The sequence below is a fragment of the Homalodisca vitripennis genome, unplaced genomic scaffold (assembly GCF_021130785.1).
Source record: "Homalodisca vitripennis isolate AUS2020 unplaced genomic scaffold, UT_GWSS_2.1 ScUCBcl_2908;HRSCAF=8065, whole genome shotgun sequence".
Taxonomy (NCBI): Eukaryota; Metazoa; Arthropoda; class Insecta; order Hemiptera; family Cicadellidae; genus Homalodisca; species Homalodisca vitripennis.
Window position 1 is genome coordinate 6,700 of NW_025779019.1, and position 20,609 is coordinate 27,308.

General features: G+C 30.8%; 1 protein-coding gene across 1 annotated transcript; it reads right to left on the minus strand.

Moving 5' to 3' along the window:
• Window positions 1–1,490: 1,490 nt before the first annotated feature.
• Window positions 1,491–20,216, minus strand: LOC124372315. Its single transcript, XM_046830696.1, has 4 exons — window positions 20,121–20,216; window positions 17,724–17,958; window positions 15,687–15,931; window positions 1,491–1,508 (listed from the first exon to the last, which is right to left on the minus strand). The coding sequence occupies exons 2-4, from the start codon at window positions 17,782–17,784 to the stop codon at window positions 1,491–1,493; spliced, it is 324 nt and encodes a 107-aa protein (XP_046686652.1). The 5' UTR covers window positions 17,785–17,958; window positions 20,121–20,216.
• Between the last annotated feature and the right edge of the window lie 393 nt (window positions 20,217–20,609).

Below are 20,609 nucleotides of genomic sequence, written 5' to 3' on the forward strand. Positions count from 1 at the left end.
CGTTGTGAACAATGGATGGTCCTAGTTCTAGCCAAATAAGACACTATTTGAGTGAGAGTGATGTGGAAAGTAGTTCTGACGATTCTGTGGCGTCTGCCGGCCCGGAGAGTGACATTGACCAAGCCCAGCTTGACGCGCCGCCTATTGTCAATGTTGGTGGCGCCTGTGGACATCGAGGATGAGGACACGGATGACCAGGAAGCTGATCAAGTGATTTCTGACCCAATAATGGTCACTTCGTACTGCAGGTTATGCGAAGAATTCCCTTCACAAAAGAAAACAAATTGCTTGTACCTGCCCCCGGAACAAACGATCCTATCGATTGGTTTTTTTTACTACTTGATGATAACCTTGTTGGAAAAAATTGTGTCTGCCACTAACAAAAATGCCTGGGGGAAAATATTATTTTTCCCCTAACCTCAAAATAAAATCAAGAATAAATAATTGGCAGGAACTGACAGTGGCTGAACTGAAAAAATTTTTCGGGCTAATCTTTCACATGGGAACTGTAAAAATCAATCGTCTAAACGATTACTGGAAAACTGATCGTATGTTTAATTTTGGATTCGTGAGATCCCAAATGAGCAGAGACAGATTTCTCCTGATCCTAAGATGTTTAAATTTTTATGAAAGTGACGAAGAGACTGTACCTGATGATCGCCTCTACAAAGTCAGGCTTTTGATTGACTATTTCAATCAAAAGATGAAAACCATCTACTACCCAAGTCGAGAGTTGTCGATTGATGAAGGAATGGTGCTATGGAGAGGACGTCTGCACTTTCGACAATACATTCAAGGAAAGCGCCATAAATATGGTATCAAGATTTACTCGTTATGTGAACCGGATGGACTTTGTGTAAGTTTCACTGTGTATTCCTGGGAAGGGAGGTGAACTTGGAGGAAAAGGTCATGCTAGCAAAGTAGTCAAGTATTTGATGAGGGGAATGCTTGGGGTGGGCCATTCATTGTATATGGATAATTATTATATCAGTTACCCCCTTGCAATACCGAGTTACTGAGTGAGAAAACCTACTGCACCGGCACAATGCGCTCAGACCGAAAGCATGTTCCGCTAGATCTCCAAGACAGCTCGTCTTGCCAGAGGAGAAAAGGCAGAACGGTACGCCAATGGTGTTTTGATAGCAAAATGGTGCGACAAGCGTCAGGTGTTTTGTACCTATCCACAGAGTTTGAGAATGATTGGGCAAATCTCAATGAATAGGTATAACCAACCTCGCCAAAAGCCTCTGCCCATAATACAGTACAACGCCCATATGAAGGGTGTGGACCGAAATGATCAGCTTATGAGCTATTATGCCTTCGAACACCAAATCAATTCGCTGGTTACAAAAAGATCTTCGTCCATTTCCTTCAGACGTTGTTGGTGAACTCCTTCAAACTTTATTTACAAACCAACCCAAGGAAAAAGATCGCTGTACCACTTTAGATTGTCCTATCATCAACATTGCTTTTGCCTGCAGCAAACGCAATCACACCTCCACTCCGGCCTAGACAACAAACAACTGTCAGACACGTATTGTCAAAAATGGACACACCTGACAAACACAGGAGAAAGGATGAAGAGAAAACGATGCAGAGAATGCTCAAAGACAAAGAAAAGAACCATGACCCTTTTCTTTTGTGCCCAGTGCCCTGGCGAACCTGGCCTATGTGCACTGAGATGCTTCGACAAGTATCATGAGTAGGAAAGAAAATGAGGCAGGAAAAAGTGGAAATATTGTAAATATTGTATATAATTGTGTGTATGACGGTTACAAATGAATGAATACTGTAAACAATTTGAACAGTGAAAAGTGTTGTGCGTGGAAAGTGGACGGACGCGACTGACACCGTCGGGTGTCCAATGGCATCTGACCCTGCCGAGTGCGGCCGGCACCTTCCGGTGCCGCTAACTATATTGTTTGCTGTATATATGTATATATGGACATATACACATCATTGATGGTGCATATGAAGTCTCCACATAATAATGGTAAGTAAAACCTAAAAAAAATATTTTCAGCATGGGCTTGTATTTTACGTATTTTTCTGGCAGCAGTGAATGTGTTAATGATGAAAAAATTCATTCAATAGCTGAAAAATTGGCTATCGAAACTAACGGACAAAACTAAGTCTGAAATGATCGAAGAAATTGATAAATACAAATCTGAAAATATCATTGATGTAGAAGTTTTTATCCTCAATACACGGTCTATTTAAGCAATACATTTTAACAAATTTGAACGACAATTTCATGTCAATTTACAAATATCTTTCTATTTTTGCGCCCAGAAATTAAAAGTTTAATCAAAAAATTTCAAGAAACTGTGAAAAATAGTAAAGGATATCTCTCTTTAGAATGCGAAATACGAACGAACTTTAGTGAACGGTGAAACACAAACTTGTCCAATGTACTTTACTATAAAAGCAGACGAGATCTTTGATGTAAACGACTTTTATTTCTAAACAATTTAATAAATTAACACATCGAGAACAGACAAATCATCCAAATCGAGGTTCTGGATGGACATTTAAAACGCTGTAAAACAACTGATTTTGAGCCTTAATAAACACGAAATGCTGAACGCAGGATCATAATATCGATTTACCACAAGAAATAAAGGTAAAGAAAGCTTGTGTAAATATCAAAAATGAAGATGACTATTGCTTTATTTACTCTATCCGATGTGCAATTGAAAAATCAAAATTTCATCCCTGAACGTGTAAAACAATATGAAAAATTTGTTGTAAATGACTAGATATTTTCTGGATTTGACTATCCAATGTCCTTAAAAGAATATACAATTATTCGAGAAACGAAGCTACAATTCCAAGTACAAATATCCAAAAATGTCAATCAATGTCTACAGTTTTGATGAAAATATTAAGGTTGTTCCGTTACAAATTTCTGAAAAATATGATGCCGAGTTAAACATTGGACTTATTGTATTTTAAAACAAGAATGATAAATCCCATTATGTTTTGATAACAGATTTAAGTAGATTAGCGAGTTCTCAATTATCAAAAAATGCTCACAAGACGTTCTTGTGTCGAAGATGTTTAAGCCATTTCTACAAATCTGGAGATTTAACAGATCATTTAGAAATTTGCAAGCAACACGAAGTTTGTAAGCCAATTATGCCCTTTCCAGGCCAAACAACTAAATTTATTAATTATCAAAAGAAGTTTTAGCCATCCGTACGTTATTTATATGGATTTTGAAAGCATATTAGAAAAAATTCCGACATGCAAGAACAATCCACAAAGATCGATTACAACCAAGATTCAGAAGCATATTCCTTATGGTTTTTACTCTATATTTAGTGTCAAATGTGACGAATCGCATGTATAAAACCGATATGTTATCGAGCCGAAAATGAAGACGATTTGCCTAATGTTCCCTCCTGCAAAATTGTTTGAAGAGCTCAATAAAATATCAAAATACATAGCTAAAAAGTATAATTCTAAGAACAAAAAACCTATGAAATTGACCGAAGAAGAAGAAATTAGCGTACCAAAATTCTAGTTCTTTGTCATATTTGTGAATGTGAGGGTTTTTGATAATCAAACAAGAAAAAAGTACGAGATCATTGTCATTTAACAGGTAAATTTAGAGGTTCAGCTCATTTATCTTGTAACTTGAATCTCAAATTTCCTCAAATATTCCAGTTTTTCTGTCACAATATGTCAAATTATGATACTCATTTGTACATAAAAGAGTTGGCAAAACAGTATGGTAATGTTGATTTGATCGCAAACACCGATGAAAAATACATAAATTATTCAGGATATGGGTATGAGTTTGAAGATGATAAACCAAGAAAGTTCATCAAGTTTTCTTTCGTAGATACGTTCAGATTTATGGCATCGTCTATAGAAAAGTTAGCTAAAAACCTCAAAAAAAGATGATTTCCAAACATACAAATCATTTTATACAAGATGGTCTGAACGCAATTCTAGATAGACAACCAAATGACGAAGAAGAAATCTTTAAAATTCTATCTGGAAAAAGGCATATTTCCTTACGAATTTATCGACAGTATTGAAAAACTTGATTACACAGAAGAATTGAGAATTCAAGATTTCTATTCACTTTTGACAGACGAGAGCATATCTGAGAAAGATTTTCAACACTACTTAAATGTATGGAACAAATTAAAAGTAAAAAATCTAGGAAATTACTCCGATCTCTATAACATTCAAGATGTTCTATTGCTCGCTGATATCTTTGAAAATTTTAGGAATATTTGTTTGAATTGCTATAAACTTGATCCAGCACACTATCTAACAGCTCCCAGTCTTGCATGGGGATGCTATGTTAAAATTTAACGAAGATAGAATTACAATTAATTAGTGATTATAATATGTATTTGATGATCGAAAAAGGTATTCGCGGAGGCATTTCCTCAGTGTATTAAACGATATGTGAAAAGCAAATAACAAATATTTAAAAAGATTTTGATAAGACAAAGCCCGAAAACTATTTGTTGTACGTCGATGCAAACAACCTTTATGGGTATGGACTTATGCAAAAACTGCCGTATAGTTGATATCAAGTGGATGGATCCTAAAACGTATACAAAAGAAGAGTGGCAAGAAAAACAATTTTAGAACTTACAGGAGAAGAAGATTATGGATATATTTTAGAAGTTGATCTTGAATATCCAACAAATTTGCATGAACATCACAAAGATTTACCTCTTGCTCCAGAACATTATAACAACAAACTTTGCACAACTCTTTTAAACAAAACAGAATATGTTGTTCATTCTAGAAATTTGAAATTCTATCTAGAACAAGGTATGATTTTAAAAACATGTGAATAGGGTTATTGCGTTTGATCAGAAACCTTTCATGAAAGAATATATCGATTTTAATAACTAGTATGAGAACCAAGGCTATAAGTGACTTTGAGAAGGACTTTTTAATAAGCTTATGAACAACTCGGTTTTTTGGAAAATCGATGGAAAATGTAAGAAATAGATGTGATATTAAACTAGGAAACGAAGAATTTTCAATGAAACAAGCTAAGAAAACGAATTTCAAATGTTTCAATATCTTTGACGACAACTGTTATAGCGAGTCACATGTACAAACAAAAGGTTTAAATTTAACAAACCGATTTACATAGGATTTTCAGTTCTCGACCTCTCAAAATTGCTAATGTACGAGTTTTATTACAACAAATTAAAGAAGTTTGATCCAGATTTGAATCTGTGTTACATGGATACAGACAGTTATTTCCTAGAATTGAAACGAGATCCCTTTAAAATTATTTAAAGAAAATATAGATGATTTCGATACGAGCGACTATCCAAAAGATCACGAATGTTTCACTACTAAAAATAAGAAGGTAATAGGGAAATTCAAAGACGAATTGAACGGCGAGATATTAGAAGAATTTTGTGGATTGAGATCAAAGATGTACTCGTACAAATATCTAGACAAAAATCCAGTAAGATGTAAAGGAATTAAGAGAAGCGTTGTAAATAAAACAATAAATATCGAAAACTTGAAGAGATGTTTTGTTCGAAGATAAAGAAGAATTTAGGGAGATGACAGTAATCAAAAGCTATAAACATGATTTGTATACCATCACCATAAACAAGCTGGCACTGAACGCTAAAGATGATAAGAGAAATGTCCTAGAAAATAAGATCGATACAGTACCGTATGGCTATAAAAATGAAGCAAAATCTGATATATTAGACGAATTAAATAAACTTGGAAACTTTGATATGTAAATGGAAGATGATTTAATTCACTGTCACAAGTGTAAAAAAGAAACGAAAAATATAGATTCAAAAATCGTTCAAACTCAAAACGGGTTGTATATAGAATTGCAGCAAAATGTTCAACAAGTAAGACAAAACAAGAGTAAGTTTATAAAGAATCCAAATCCAAAACCTGTTAAGCAAGAATTGAAGACTAAAGATGAGATAGAGATTGAAGCTCGAGCGAAATTCATGCACCAGTACGAAAGAAGTTTAAAAAGAGAAAAATTATAACATTAGGAATTGACGATTTATGGGCAGCAGATTTAGTTATAATGTCTAACTATTCAGATCAAAATGATGGATTTAAGTATATGTTAAATGTTATTGATACTTTCTCAAAATATGCTTGGTCAAGAGCTATCAAAAGAAAAAACGGCAAGGATATTTCAAAAGCTCTTTCGAAGATATAGTAAAAGATGCCATAAGGATCAATCACAAACCTCCAAACCTACTTCATACAGATAAGGGTTTAGAGTTTAAAAATAAAGAATTTAACGATGTTTTGAGAAAATACAACATTAAGATTTATCATACTGAAAACGAAGAGAAATCAAGTATTGTAGAGAGATATAACAGAACTCAAAATGAGAGAATGAAAGTAATTTTTGAGATTAATAAAAACTTTAAATGGATCGATATTCTTCAAGAAATCGTAAAGAAAATATAACGATACTGTTTCATTAGCACAATCAAAATGAAGCCTAAAGACGTAGATAAAGATGCAGAAAAAGAGTTATTAGAGTCGGTTTTTAAGTATGTTCCACCAGAAATTCACACGAAAACTAAATTTAAAGTCAATGATCATGTAAGAATTGTTAGTAAAAAACAAAACATTTTCGAACAAATATAAGAACAATTGGTCAAGAGAAATCTTTGTGATTTATCAAATTAATAACACAGATCCTGTAACTTATAGTATAAAAGATTTAAATAATGAAGAAATAACCGGAAAGTTTTATGAATATGAATTGAGAAAGTCAAAGATTTTTTCTATATAAATGGAGGCCCAAAAGAAATGTTCAGTGTGCAAAGAAATAAAAGGTTTTTGAAGCTTTTTATAAAAATAAGGACTAAAAAAAGACGGATTTGATTATTGTAAGGATTGTCGTAAAAAAATATGAAAGAGATTTATACGATACAATGGAAAAATTAACTTTAGAAGAGAAAGAGTGTCACATTTGTAAAGAAATTAAGAATATTTCTGAATTTAATAATCGACATTATAGTAAAGATAGAAAGGACGCTTTTTGTAAGGAATGTGCTAGAAGAATGTACCGAGAAAGTCAAAAGAAAGAGACTCATTTGTGAATGTGGAAAGAACTCTTCAGTGGTTACCTTATCTTCAAAAACATTTACAAACAAAATATCATATTAATTCGAGAGTTTAATAAAAATTTATTAACATTTTCATCGTGTAATTTAGATATTCTAATAAATCAGTCGAGATTCTGCCATATTTGTAGTAAAAATGATTTCCGTTGTATAAAATATTCAAAGATTCTTTTCATTTGGTTATACAGATTGATAGAATTTGGGTTCGTCATCAATGAACAAAATCTCTAATTCAGGATAATTTATTTTTAGATGTTTTAATCTTTTCGGTATTTTCTCTCTTTTGAGCTCTGATAACGTAATAAGGATATTCCCACATGTGATTCTTCTTAATTAACACAAAAACATGGTGTTTTTTCTTATCAAAATCTTTACAAACAAGGTCTGGTTTCATCAAGTCAATTTTTACACTTTGTTTTGCGATTATTTCCGTTTTGATTTCATCTTTAATTTGCAAGTGTTTTTACTTCATCCTCTAAATATTTAATCTTGTTTTCAAGTTTGTACTCACCAAGTTTTCTAATAGAGGGCAAAACTTCTTTTGTAACCCAAGTTTTGAAGATTTTTGCCTCTTTTTTATGTGATCTCAAAATTAAAGAATAAAGTCCTGATTCATTGATGAAAATAGTATTTTTTTGAAAGTTAGAAGGTAGGGCAATCGAATGACCCACCATATTTATTTCAGAATATGATAATTTATCATCATTATAAACATGCTCTCTAACTGCTTGTTTCGTATTTTCATATTCTAGAATTTCTGCAACATCTTTAGCTTTTAAAACCAAAATTCGTTATTTTTATCCACAATCGTAAAAAATATGTTTGTTTTCAAATCTAAGTTGATTATTGAGCAGATCCACAACAGACTCCATTTTAGATAGAAAAAATTTAACAAGCAATTTTTATTTTGAGTATAAAGTCCTGATTCATTAATGAAAATAGTGTCAGGATGAAGATTTTTGAAAGGTCTATGGCATAGACTCTTGTAATTTATATATTTAAAGGCTATTTTCTCGTCATTATCAATATTATTTATGATAGCTTGTCTAGTATTTTCATATTCTAACACCTCTGCAACATCTTTCGCCTTAAACCAAAATTCATTATTTTCGTCAACAATTGTAAAGATATGTTTGCTTTTAAATCTAAGTTGATTATTGAGCAGGTCTACAACTGATTCCATTTAGATAGAAAAGAAATTTAACTAGTAATTTTTATTTCAGTATAAAGTCCAGATTCATTGATAAAAACAGGGTCAGGATGAAGATTGTTAAGGGGCCATTCGAATAGCCCCTTGTTTTTTAAGTAAAAATATTGAATTTTGTCATCATCATCAACTCATTTTTATTCCTTTTTCAATCTTAAATATATTGTTGTTTTACTCTCATTATTTAATAAATTTCCCTCAGAGTCTTGTATAGTTAGAACGATTTTTTGAATTCTTTTAATATTTTTTCTAATTGGAATATAATCGATTTTCATTCGGTTTTTTCACTGATTTTTGATCCATAAGCAACATTTGGGAAAAAAGTGTACAAAATTTCAGATTCTTTGTGTAAATGTTCGGTATGATTTTCAAAACTAGGTTCAACGAGATTGCAGTGCACTTCAATTACATCGAACGGTCTAAATTTTGGCGTTTTATTTCCTAAATATACCTGATTTGGCTCAATAGTTTCTTGAACAAACCCTAATAAATCTACAATAATTGCTGAAAACATTATTCTTACTGGTGATTTTATTTGAATTTTATTAGAGAGATAATTTTTTTTGCATTTCAAACTTGTTTTCGTCAAAGTTTAAAGATTTATCTGATTGTTTGAATGTTTTTAGATAATTTTTAAGGGAATTTTTTATTTGATCGAAAGTATAATATCCTTTGTTTAAACCATAATATTTTGTTATGTTCTTCTCACTAAATCCTATACAATAAGGAGAACTTTCACTAATATTTATTACAAAATTGTCAGAATAAAAACCGCTTAAAAAACCGATGAAATAATTTGATTCTTCCTCTAAATGAATAGGATGTTCCAAGTTTTAAAACTAATTTAGAGCTTTCTGAAGTCAACTTGAACAGCTTCATTTTAGTTATTTAAATGGAGAAATTTTTAAAGCAAAAAGATCAGATAAAACTTCAAACGTTTGAAGAAAATAAGAAAGATCAACCAATCAGATTGTTTAATTGTTGGTTCAAGTGGATGTGGAAAAACAACTTTATTATTGAATTTTATCTACAATAGGTTGATTCCTTATTCCAATTTGTATGTTTTTAGTAAATCTTTAGAACAAGACGCCTATAAAAAATTACAAGAAAGATTTGAAAATATTGAGAAGAACTTAAGCAAAGAAATATCACATTTTTATAATGCTTCTGAGGACATAGTTCCGTTAAGCGAATGTAAACCCAATTCGTTAATCGTTTTTTATGATTGTATTTTGGAAAATCAGGACGTTATTAAGGAATATTTCGTAATGTCTCGTCACAAAAACATATCTTGTATCTATCTTTCCCAATGCTTTTCAAAGGTTGATAAACAAGTTATTAGAAATAATTTGAATATGTTGTGTGTTTTTAAACAAGATGATCATTATTCCAGAAAGATTTATAACAATTATGTGGGATCTGATATGAGTTTTAACCACTTTATTGAGTTGTGTGATAAAATTTGGAAAGAAGACTACGGTTTTTTAACTATTAATCTAACTTTGAAGCCTAAAAATGGTAAATATCTGAATAAATTTTCTAATATAAATGCTGCTCAGTGGTCTGACAAATCTACTTGATAAAAATATTTGTTACAATTATTTTTACATTATCTTTACTTTTTATTTACATTATGAAAATAACAGAAAAACGGTAAATCTGTTCACGTTCCACGTTTGTACGGTCCACGTTTTCATGTTTCGTGTTCACGTTTCTAGTTCACGGTCTCGTTCACGTTTTTACGGTCCACGTTTTACGTTCCACGTTCACGTTTTTTACGTTCCACGTTCACGTTTTTTACGGTCCACGTTCACGTTTTACGTTTTTACGTTCCACGTTCACGTTTTACGTTTCGTGTTCACGTTTTTACGTTCCACGTTTATGTTTTACGTTTCGTGTTCACGTTTCAAAATTTTCCTAAATAAATGGCGAACGTAACTTCAGAAGAAGCGAAAAAACTTGATCAAATAGAAAAGAAATTAATCAAAGAATTTAAAGAACAGATTCGAATGGATGAAGAAGAACAAGAACTTATTCAAAAAATTAATCAACCTGTAACTTCTGCAATAAAAAACGTTGAGGGCAAAATTGAAAATGTTTTAAGTGATAATCAAAATTTGATGAATTTGGTTCCAGTTGTACGACAGTTTGCCGATATTTCGATACCAGAATCTGAGTTTTGAATTGCCAAAATTACCATCGTCAACACCATTTAGACCTAGAATCATTGAAGAATCTACAATAGTTGAACCAATAAGTCCTGGAACGACGGATATAATAATTGGTGAAATTGGTAGAAAATTCCTTCCTAGAGCGAAGGATGATAAATTTGGTTTGTATTGGGATAGAAAAAAGAAAAGTTTTATGATTGGAAATTTGCCCGTAAATTTTGAACATAATGACATAGTTATTAATGAAAAAACATATGAAGGTACTCAGGGTTTATGGAGATTATTAACAGGCACTGATGTTCCAAAAGACGGTTTATATTCTGAAGAAGACTTGAAAAAGTATACTGAAATTTCTATCAATTATCCATCAACTAAGAAACCAAAGTCAAGTAAAGGTAAAAAATATCTCAATTTGATTAAACCAATTTGGGAAAAAAGAATCGAAGGATCAGGTGTGAGAAAATACAGTGATAATAAGATTGAATACAGATATATCGACGATTTGACAAAAACTCGATGGAATTATTAATTATATTTATGCTCAAGAGAAGGCTGGAAACAACAATTTTTTGAACGAAAAGAAAGCGATTAAAGATTTTATTTCGAACAAACTTGATGAAATGATTGAAAAACCTGATGGAATTAAATATTTAAAACGAGTTTTGCCCGGCAATAAGTTCATCTATGATTGAGGGTAGTGGAACTTTTGAATGATTTTATCAACAATTTACCTTTTGAATTACACGTACCAACTTATCAGTATCTGGGGCCTGGCACAAAACTCGAAAAAAGACTAAAAAGAGGAGATACTGGTATAAATAAATTAGATCAAGCTGCTATGGAACACGATATTTTTTATGCAAAACATAGAGACACAAATTCCAGACATATCGCAGATAAAGTTTTGTAAGATAAGGCAATGGATAGATTTTTATCAAAAGATGCTAGTTTAGGTGAAAGATTTGTTGCGCTTTCCAACAGCTGGAGCAATGTTTTTGAAGAGAAAACTAGGAATGGGAATCGAAGAAAGAGAACCTTGAAATTTTAACTATATAAATGGAGGTGAACGTAAACTTCAGCAAAAATCAGAAAGAAAAAATAAAATCCGCTTTTAAGAAGAAAATACCCGTTAGTATTCAATTTAAAATAGATCAACTAAAAAATGGCGAAGATAAGATATTTTTAACAAATAGACAATACAATAAACTCGAAAAACATAAGAAAAACAATAAAGGAACCAGAATAGAATTTTCTTATAATCAGTTGAAAGAACTTAAAAATGGTGGACTTTTGAAAGATTTATTAGATTTTGGAGAAAATATTCCAGTTGTTAAAAATGTTGTTCCTTATGTTCGTAAAGCTGCTCCAATCGTTAAAAAAGATGTGATTCCTATTGTTCGAAACATTTTAAATTGGTTAGATAAAGAGTTGGAAGATGTTACAGGATCTGGATTAGATGAAAAAACTTTGAATTACGTGAAATCAAACATTGAAAAAAAAATTTTAACCTTTAACATTCGGAGAATTGGAAGAAATCTGCAAAAATATTAAACATTTTAGAGGAATCTTCATGAGAGATACATTACCTGAAAAAGTTTAAGAAATTTGAATGTGGAATTGTGAATTTAGACTCGATTATGGGAAGTGGAACGCATTGGATTTGTTATTATAAAAATGATAAGAATGCATGTTATTTTGATTCGTATGGAAGAATTGAGGACAAACCACCTATAGAATTGATTAAATATTTGAAAAAATCAAGCGTCTACTACAATGATTCTCAGATTCAAGACTATAAAGATCCCCCAATTTGTGGTCATTTTATGTGTTTTTTGTTTTGAATGAACTGAGTACTGGTAAAGATTTTAAAGAAGTTGTTAACAAATTATTACTTAATAAATATGGATTCACAAAATATTTTTGACGTATTTGGAACACAAATTATTCAAAATGTAGATAATAGTTTGAATTTTGATAGTTTGAGAAATGAGTTTGATAACAAGTTAGAAAATTTATTACAAAACCTTCCAGATTTCAGATATGTTTTGCTGTCGAGATTGAAGATTTTAAAGCAGAATATGATAACAAACTTGCAAATTTTCATGAGTTCAAATGAAGTTGCTGATAAAATAAAAACATTGAAAAAAGAATTTGAAGATGGTGCAAAAAAATATTTACCAATTTAATGTCTCATATCGAAAAAGCTGATAAAATTACTGAAGCGATCAAAGTTGAAAAGAATTATGTTAGTTTGGCTAATAAGAAAAGAATTGTCGGTGTTCGACCTGGTATTGACAAACACGATGTTGTTGTTAAAGAACAAATTTTAAAACCTCTAAAATTATCAGAAAACATCGATATTGTTGATTTACATGATCCGAATGTTAAAAATGCCTTAGATTTTAAAGGAAAAAGAATTAGCAGTGTTAGTAAAGGAATTAATCCGTTTGATGTTGTTGTAATGATTCAATTAGAAGATCCTATTAAAATGTTTAATGAACTAAAACAAAATTACGAGAATCATAAACAGCATGTTAAAGATTTTACAACAGAAGTCTATGAAAAAACTTGATGAAAGAAGTAAAAGATCAGTAGACGATGTTGGTGAAATTAATGAAAAACTTACTAAATTTAAAGAGTCTTTTGATAAGTTTAGTTTAGATGCTACGAAAACTTTTGAGAATATTGGTCATAAATTTGTTGAATACAATGATTCTTATGCTGTCAAATTTCAAAAATTAGAAGAAAACTTTAATAAATTTAAAGAAGATGTTGTTATAAGTTTTAGAGCCATCGACATCAGATTTAATGGATTAGGTGGTTACGATGACTCAATTTAAATTTTTCTTTTATAAATGGCTCTCATATATTGTGTGAGATGTAAAGAGAAAACTGCAACAAATGATATAAAATATTATGCAAACATCAATGGACTTAAAAGAGTTTCTGGAAAATGTGCTGAATGTAACGCTAAAAAGAGCCAATTTATAAAAACTTGAAATTTTTTTCTTAATAAATAGAGATGGCGGGACATTACAGTGCTTTCGATCTTTTTATAATGCAACACGAAAGAGATTTGAAAAAAGAACATTGGGATGATATTTCTCAAAAATATGAATTATCCGAAGATATGATGAGATTATACGTAAACAAATTGAATTGGTATAACATTGCTAAATATCAAAATCTGTCCCCAGAGTTCATTCAAGAAAATATACATTATCAATTAAAAGATCATATGTCTGTTCTTTGTCTCTATCAACACTTGAGTATAAAATTTTTGGATGAAAATAAAGATACAGTTGATTGGAACAATATTATAGATAGCGGTTACTATCCTGTGCAAATTTTATTGAAATATGTGGCCGAAATTGCAAAATTTAAGGAAGAGAATCCCGAATATGACGAAGTAGATCATTAAAAATGACTAAAATTTATATCTTTTCTTATAAAAACGTACATTAGATCGATGAAAAAATGATATCTTTCTTATACATGATGTTTAAAATTTCTAAATTTTCTCTTATTAAATGGCGGACTACAGAAAATATGCTAGTGATATTGAAAGGGCGGAGTTTAAAAATTTCTATCCAAGTAGTAAACAACATTTGAATGAACCGAATAAAAGAACTGAGTTTAATATTGATTTTGGAGATAACTTTTGCTCGTCTAACTTCCAGTTTTATATTTCTGGAACTTTAACAAAACAAGATGGTCAAGCATATCTTGGAACTGATAATGTTAGATTAATCGATAATTTTATACCGTTTTTATTTTCTAAGATTGAAGTAAGAAAACACAATAAATTGATAGAAGAAGTCGAAAACTGTGGTCAGTTAAGCACTATTAAAGGAACTATTTCGTATTCAAAAAGTGATGTATTTTCAAACAGTTTTGAATCAACTTTTAAATTTGGACAATTTGAAGCGGTCGGTGATTTAGCACATTTCGGCTTAGGATTCTTTGAAAATGTAAATTTTCCAATCTATAAAGGTGGATTTTACATTAGTTTTATAAGAGCTGAAGACGATGATGTGATTCTGAAGACTGCAACTGGAAATGTTATGCCTGTTGATGGCAAAATTACAATTAACGAGTTTTTCATTAGAGTTCCGATGATTGATTACAAAACCACGAGTAAAATTCAGTTGATTGATGAAATTATAAAATCTCAAAACATCACGTTTAATTTTCTAGATTGGCAATGTATTGAGCAAAAAGGTATTTCCGGAACAACTTATTCGTTCGATATCACAAATATTTATAGAAATATCTTCAATCCCAAGTTCGTTATCATTGGTTTTTCAAACAGATAGACAGAATAATCAAGAAAAAAATCCTTCAAAGTTTGATAGTTTGAATGTAAAAAATATCAGAGTAAAAATTGAATGGTTCTTATTATCCAGATGAATTACAAAATTTAAACATTTCCGGTGGTCTTTTTCAGAATCATGTATCAGATGTATCAAGATTTTAAGAAAGTTTACTACAAAAATATGGAAATGTATTACAACCCCAAAGAATTTATAGCAAAATAGACCCATTTATGTCATTGATACAACAAAGAGTTTGACAAATATTTCTAGTTCAAAGAACGATATAATTTATCAATATGGATTTTCAAAATGCTGTTACAAACGCGATTTGTTATGTGGTTGTGGTTTCTGAGAAATTTTTAGCCTATGATGTGATTAAGAACGATATTAAAGAAATTCAGTAAAAATCGTCTTATTTTCTGTTGAGCGAATGTTAGCAAATTTCATTATTTCCGTTTATAGATTTTTCATTGAGATTTCTGGATTTTTTCATTAAAACAGCTTAGAAATTAGAAGCCTACAATGAACAGTAAAACAGCTATAGATTCGGTTTATTTTACATTCGTGCTTTCCTGTTAGATTTCTTAGATTTGTTTATTGTTCAATGGACAGTATTTTACATTGATTTTCTGACTGTCCCAAAAGTGTCCTAGAACCGGCATATTCATATCTACTTATATATATATATAGATAGATAGATAGATAGAATAAAGATATTTTGAATTAAATTGAATAGTAATATGTTGTAGTGTTGTGTATACAATGTGAATGTTGTGTTTATCTAATGTATATTTTGTAGTAATATGTTATAAAATATGTTGAAGTAATCAATATGTGTAAGTAATTGTTGAAACTTGATATATACAATTTATATGTAACTAACCATTACCAAATCATAATGTATTGTATATCTTACCCTCTGTACGAACGAAGCACAATCGTCCCGCTCTAGTTTGCGGGCTACGATCATGACCTCAGTCAAGGTCATCTTGGCATCCTCCACGCTACCCTCAAGCAGAACTGATACTGCTATCAGAAATCCTAAGTTGAAACTCCACAGGAGGTTTCTGGACTCCTGTGCAATCTTGTAGACACCAGACACCATCTTGTACGCCTTCTCAGTGGCTCCTTCCTCGAACAGACAACGGGTTAACTCATGACACAGATACATTCGCTCCACCCTGTGTATAGAAACTGCCAGTCGGGATTCTAGGTCTTTCTTCATCTCTCTAAAAACATTTTGAAAGAATCCATACAATTGATTTGATAAAGTTGCTATGATTGAAACAACACACACACAAAATCATAACTAACAGTAGACAACAAATTAATTTCTTAATTTTTATTTTTTTAATATAATGATAAAAACCAAGAATTTTCAAAACATAATTTTAGTTTATTACAGGTCCATCAAAGTCATACTGTCCTATATCCCATTCCCATGAAATAACGACTTCTGTACTGATCAGGGAAGATGGAAATCACCCTTCTCTTGAGATTTGCAAAAATTATGTTAGTTGCTAAAAACGCTCCCTACTCAGAATAATTTAAATTTTTTTCTGAGGTTTGTATTGGTGAATATTGCCTCGAATATCATTCCTTATATCAGCTTGAATACTGGTTTATTTCAAAATAAACACAAATTTGCAGAATTTGTCACATGAAAGAATATAAAAATTATTTGCTTCTTAAAAATATAAATTTCTTTATCATTCTTATAATATATAGGAAAAATCCTGCATCCTAAACTCATTTATAAAAATTGATTAATTTCTGATTATTGAACCAATTTCTCTGATTATATTGCAGCATACAGTGTCCCGGTGGACAAGTTCACATGACAAGTGTATCATCCTTTACTTTTTTCAAGGTATTTCAATATTTTGCAATATAGTTTATATTATAAGAGTTCCACACATTTAAAATTCTTGATTTTATTGCCACACCTTAATATATTAGGAGTTTAACAAATCAAATCCAATTACTTTAAGTGAAAAATTACTTTAAAAATAATATATTCAATTGTTGTTAAATATCTGTGTATTTGAACTTTTAATATCAAATTTCTTCCTGCAATAAAATTTAACATCTTTCTATTAAACTTACAGAACTTCATAAACATTGTAGCTATTGATGACAACACATTTGCAATATAATTTTTATTTCTGAGACATTGCCTATTGAAACCAAAGGTTCATCATTAGGCGGCTCCACAAACAAAAATTGTGCAGTCACCTATTGATATAAAATTTGGTTTCAAAAAAACCTTGTCCCATAAATAAATATTATATTGCAAACGTGTTGTTACTAATAACTATTGCTTGTTTAACATTATTTCTAATTGTTCCATGAATCTTCAAAATTTCCTTCATGTGTATGAATAAAAATCACCAGATGATAATATTTTTAGATAACTTGGCCACTTATCACAAAATCCTGGCTGTTCTTACTGCCACAGTAAACATAATGCATAACAGTGCACAATAGTTTTTGCTATGTTACTTAGGGAATAACAATACCCTAAGTAACATAGCTTGCTAAGTAGTAGTTTGCTTTATTGTTTAAACTATTGATGGAAGGTGCAAGAATTAGGAGAGACATCAATTTATTAATTCCGTCAAGGAGGAAATTATAAATTTAGATCTTTGTGACTACTAACAATCAACCCCTTATCCAAGTAGTGTGATTAATTAAGATAGAGAAAGAACCACTGGAACAAAGTTTTATTCAATACGAACTGAACAAAACAAATTACAAGTGACACAAAAGAATGAATCATCTCAAAATGATCCATCACTGATTACCAACAACAACATTAGTGAAGTATTCATTAGGCAACAGTTATGGTAATGGACAGAATGATAAAAACCACAACTTAGTTACTACTCTACTAATAAACATATTAACGAGTGAAACTAACTTGACGTTCCATATCCGTGGGAGGTACGTGGTGTACACCCTGTCGATGAAGCGAGGGTCATCAATGCGAGAACGCAGGATAAATTCTATCCGCTGCTCGTTGTCAACTTCTGACCAAGACGGTATGAAAACACTTGGTGTCCATAAAGAGACGTCCGATCACATCGTACAGTCTGTCCAACACTTGCCCCCTGGCTCGGTCTGAGAGAAGGCTGCTCGGCTGGCACTCCACAAACCTGTCAGGATAACACCAATCAGTGTAGGATAATTCGACAAGGGGTATTTTCCGCAAGCATAACATGTGCAAAATATACACCTTCTTAAAAAGGGAATATTTCACTTTGTGTTTTAATGGTTTGCTTTATATCAGCAACTGTATCAACTTTATTTAAAATCAATGCCAAAGGAAAGAATTATTAAATACACTCATGAGGAATGCTTGGCATAGTTTATTTTCTAAAGATGGGTGTTTGCAATTGGTTTCAAGCCTTATTTAATCAAGACACTTAAAATAATGTAATATTCAACAGCTCAAACTCAGACTGTTCCTTTAAAAAGTAAAATAAGGTACACATTACTTTTTCTGAATAAAAGATATTTAAAATTTTGAACCAGCCACCACTTATACTGAAATGAGATAGCCTATACTTTCATGACATGAGATACCACCAGAGTTGCACAGTTCATTTTCTTTCATAAATATTTATCAACGGGAGTTTATGTTTTAAATTTTTAGTTTCCCCAACAAGGGCAGGGTTTCGGAAACAGGAGCAAAATAGTGGTAGGAGCCAAAAGGTGAAGTTTCATGCCCAATAAGTGTATACTGAGTTTTAATAGTCTGGGTGTAGCTTTTAACAAGTTTAATATGGGGTAACCATATTTTAAGTTGTATTAGGATTTGGTCAATTTGTGCTTTTAAAACCAGAATACCATCTCTATTTGAAGTATTTATTAACTTAAAACTTAGGTTTAAAAAAGAGGATGGTAACATTGTGATATTAAAAAGTCCTCTTTATTTTTAAAATTTGAAATACATAAAGCATTAAATCTAGTGTAGCTTCATAGAATGAAAATTATGCACCCTCAATATATATATATATATATATATATATGAAACTATATAGAATTAGGAAATAGATACATAGCAATAAACACAGTCCTAAAAGTAGTTGACACTTTAACTTAAACAACACTTTGATTTTGTTAAAGATTCAATTGCTAATATTTAAAAAAGTACTGAATATGCACTCCCACCTGAGATAAGTTCCTCAAAGACTGCAGGTTATTTTAGAAGCGCATACAACAAATATACTGTCCTCAAAAGTGGGTAAACTCTAATTGGATACATACAAATTTAAAAGTATGTACCAATCCATGGGAACTTCTGACTGTTTTATTGCAAAACAATCAATGTTATTTTCAACTCAAATGAAAAGTATATTTCTTTTTCTAAATGAATCAAAACTGACAGAAAGAAGACTGCAAGCGGAATATTTAAGGAAGTGAAATTATGAGAATTTCAAATTAAACGTCAATAATTTTATGTACTGCTGTTAGTAATACCTAACAGATTAATGGCCACAAATTTACAAGTTTGTATCATTTTGTACTACCTCTGGAACTAAATCCAATTAGTGTGATAAGTGATTATCTTGACCATGTTTTTGATTCATGTAACTTAAAATGTATTCATGTAAACTTGTACATTGGCCACTTTAATCTTCAAACAAGAAAAAAAAACTGTCAAGTTTCATCAGAGTTAAAAGGTTATTATTAAAACACACTACATAAATATTTTTACTGAAAAATTTTTACAATGGACTAATAAAAGCAATAAAGCATTGGACAAGGTACACATATAGGTTTACATGTTAAGTAACCAACAAACATTCCAACTACAATATTTTTGGATAAAAAAGTATATATATATATATATCCAAGTTTTAACGGTATATGTATCCACAAACTAACTAGTAGAGCTACATTAACAAATGGGAGATACATTTTTATTTAGCTTGTTTACTAATCGGATCACAAGTTATGAATTTTCAAAGTTGAAGTTTGAGAAATTCCAAAAAGCGATACTTTTTTATATTTTTACCAACTTAAAAATTTGCAATTATAGTTTGTAAATAATTTGCTTTATATGTTTGAACACAGAAATAAAACAAGCTGTATTTCAATATACCTTGTGATATTGTAGCTTTACTTGTTAGTTTGTGGTCAGCTTTTTCATCATAGAGTTAGATAAGTCAGAGCGAACAAGTTAATATAAGAAATAAAGGAACAATATTTTTAGTAATAATTTTGTATCGGGTTTTAAACGACGAAATAAATTAATTAACATACATTTATTAACACTAAAAGTCTAACTTATTCATTAAAGTCAAACATCTACCTCCTAAGTCTATCGCACACGTTAAGACATGCTTCTATCTTCCAATCACGCTCCAGTGCATTGGCATCACCTAGTAGTTTTTCAATCACATTCATTTACACCTCCTCTCCAGCTGTTATCTACATTGCGCTTTTTAATTTTGTACTTCTCGGAGAACTTTGGTTCGTGGTGTTTCAACATGTACATGGGTCGCTGGGTCATCAATGTTTTCCTGAAACAGGCGTGTTCAGATTTGTATAGATATTAAATATAAATAATTTACATACTTATTGTTGTCCCATGATTTTGTATTTGATTTGATAACGCTAAGACTTCCCTAGTCAGTTAAACATTAATTTTAATAACACTACGTTTTTTTTATTTTGAGATTTACATAATTTTTAGGTTTATCCTTATATGTATTTTTGATTATTGTGGAACATTACTTTGAAAGGAGTTGTGGACACAACTAGATAAATTTGGCATCCCGAGAAAAATTAATAAACTTAG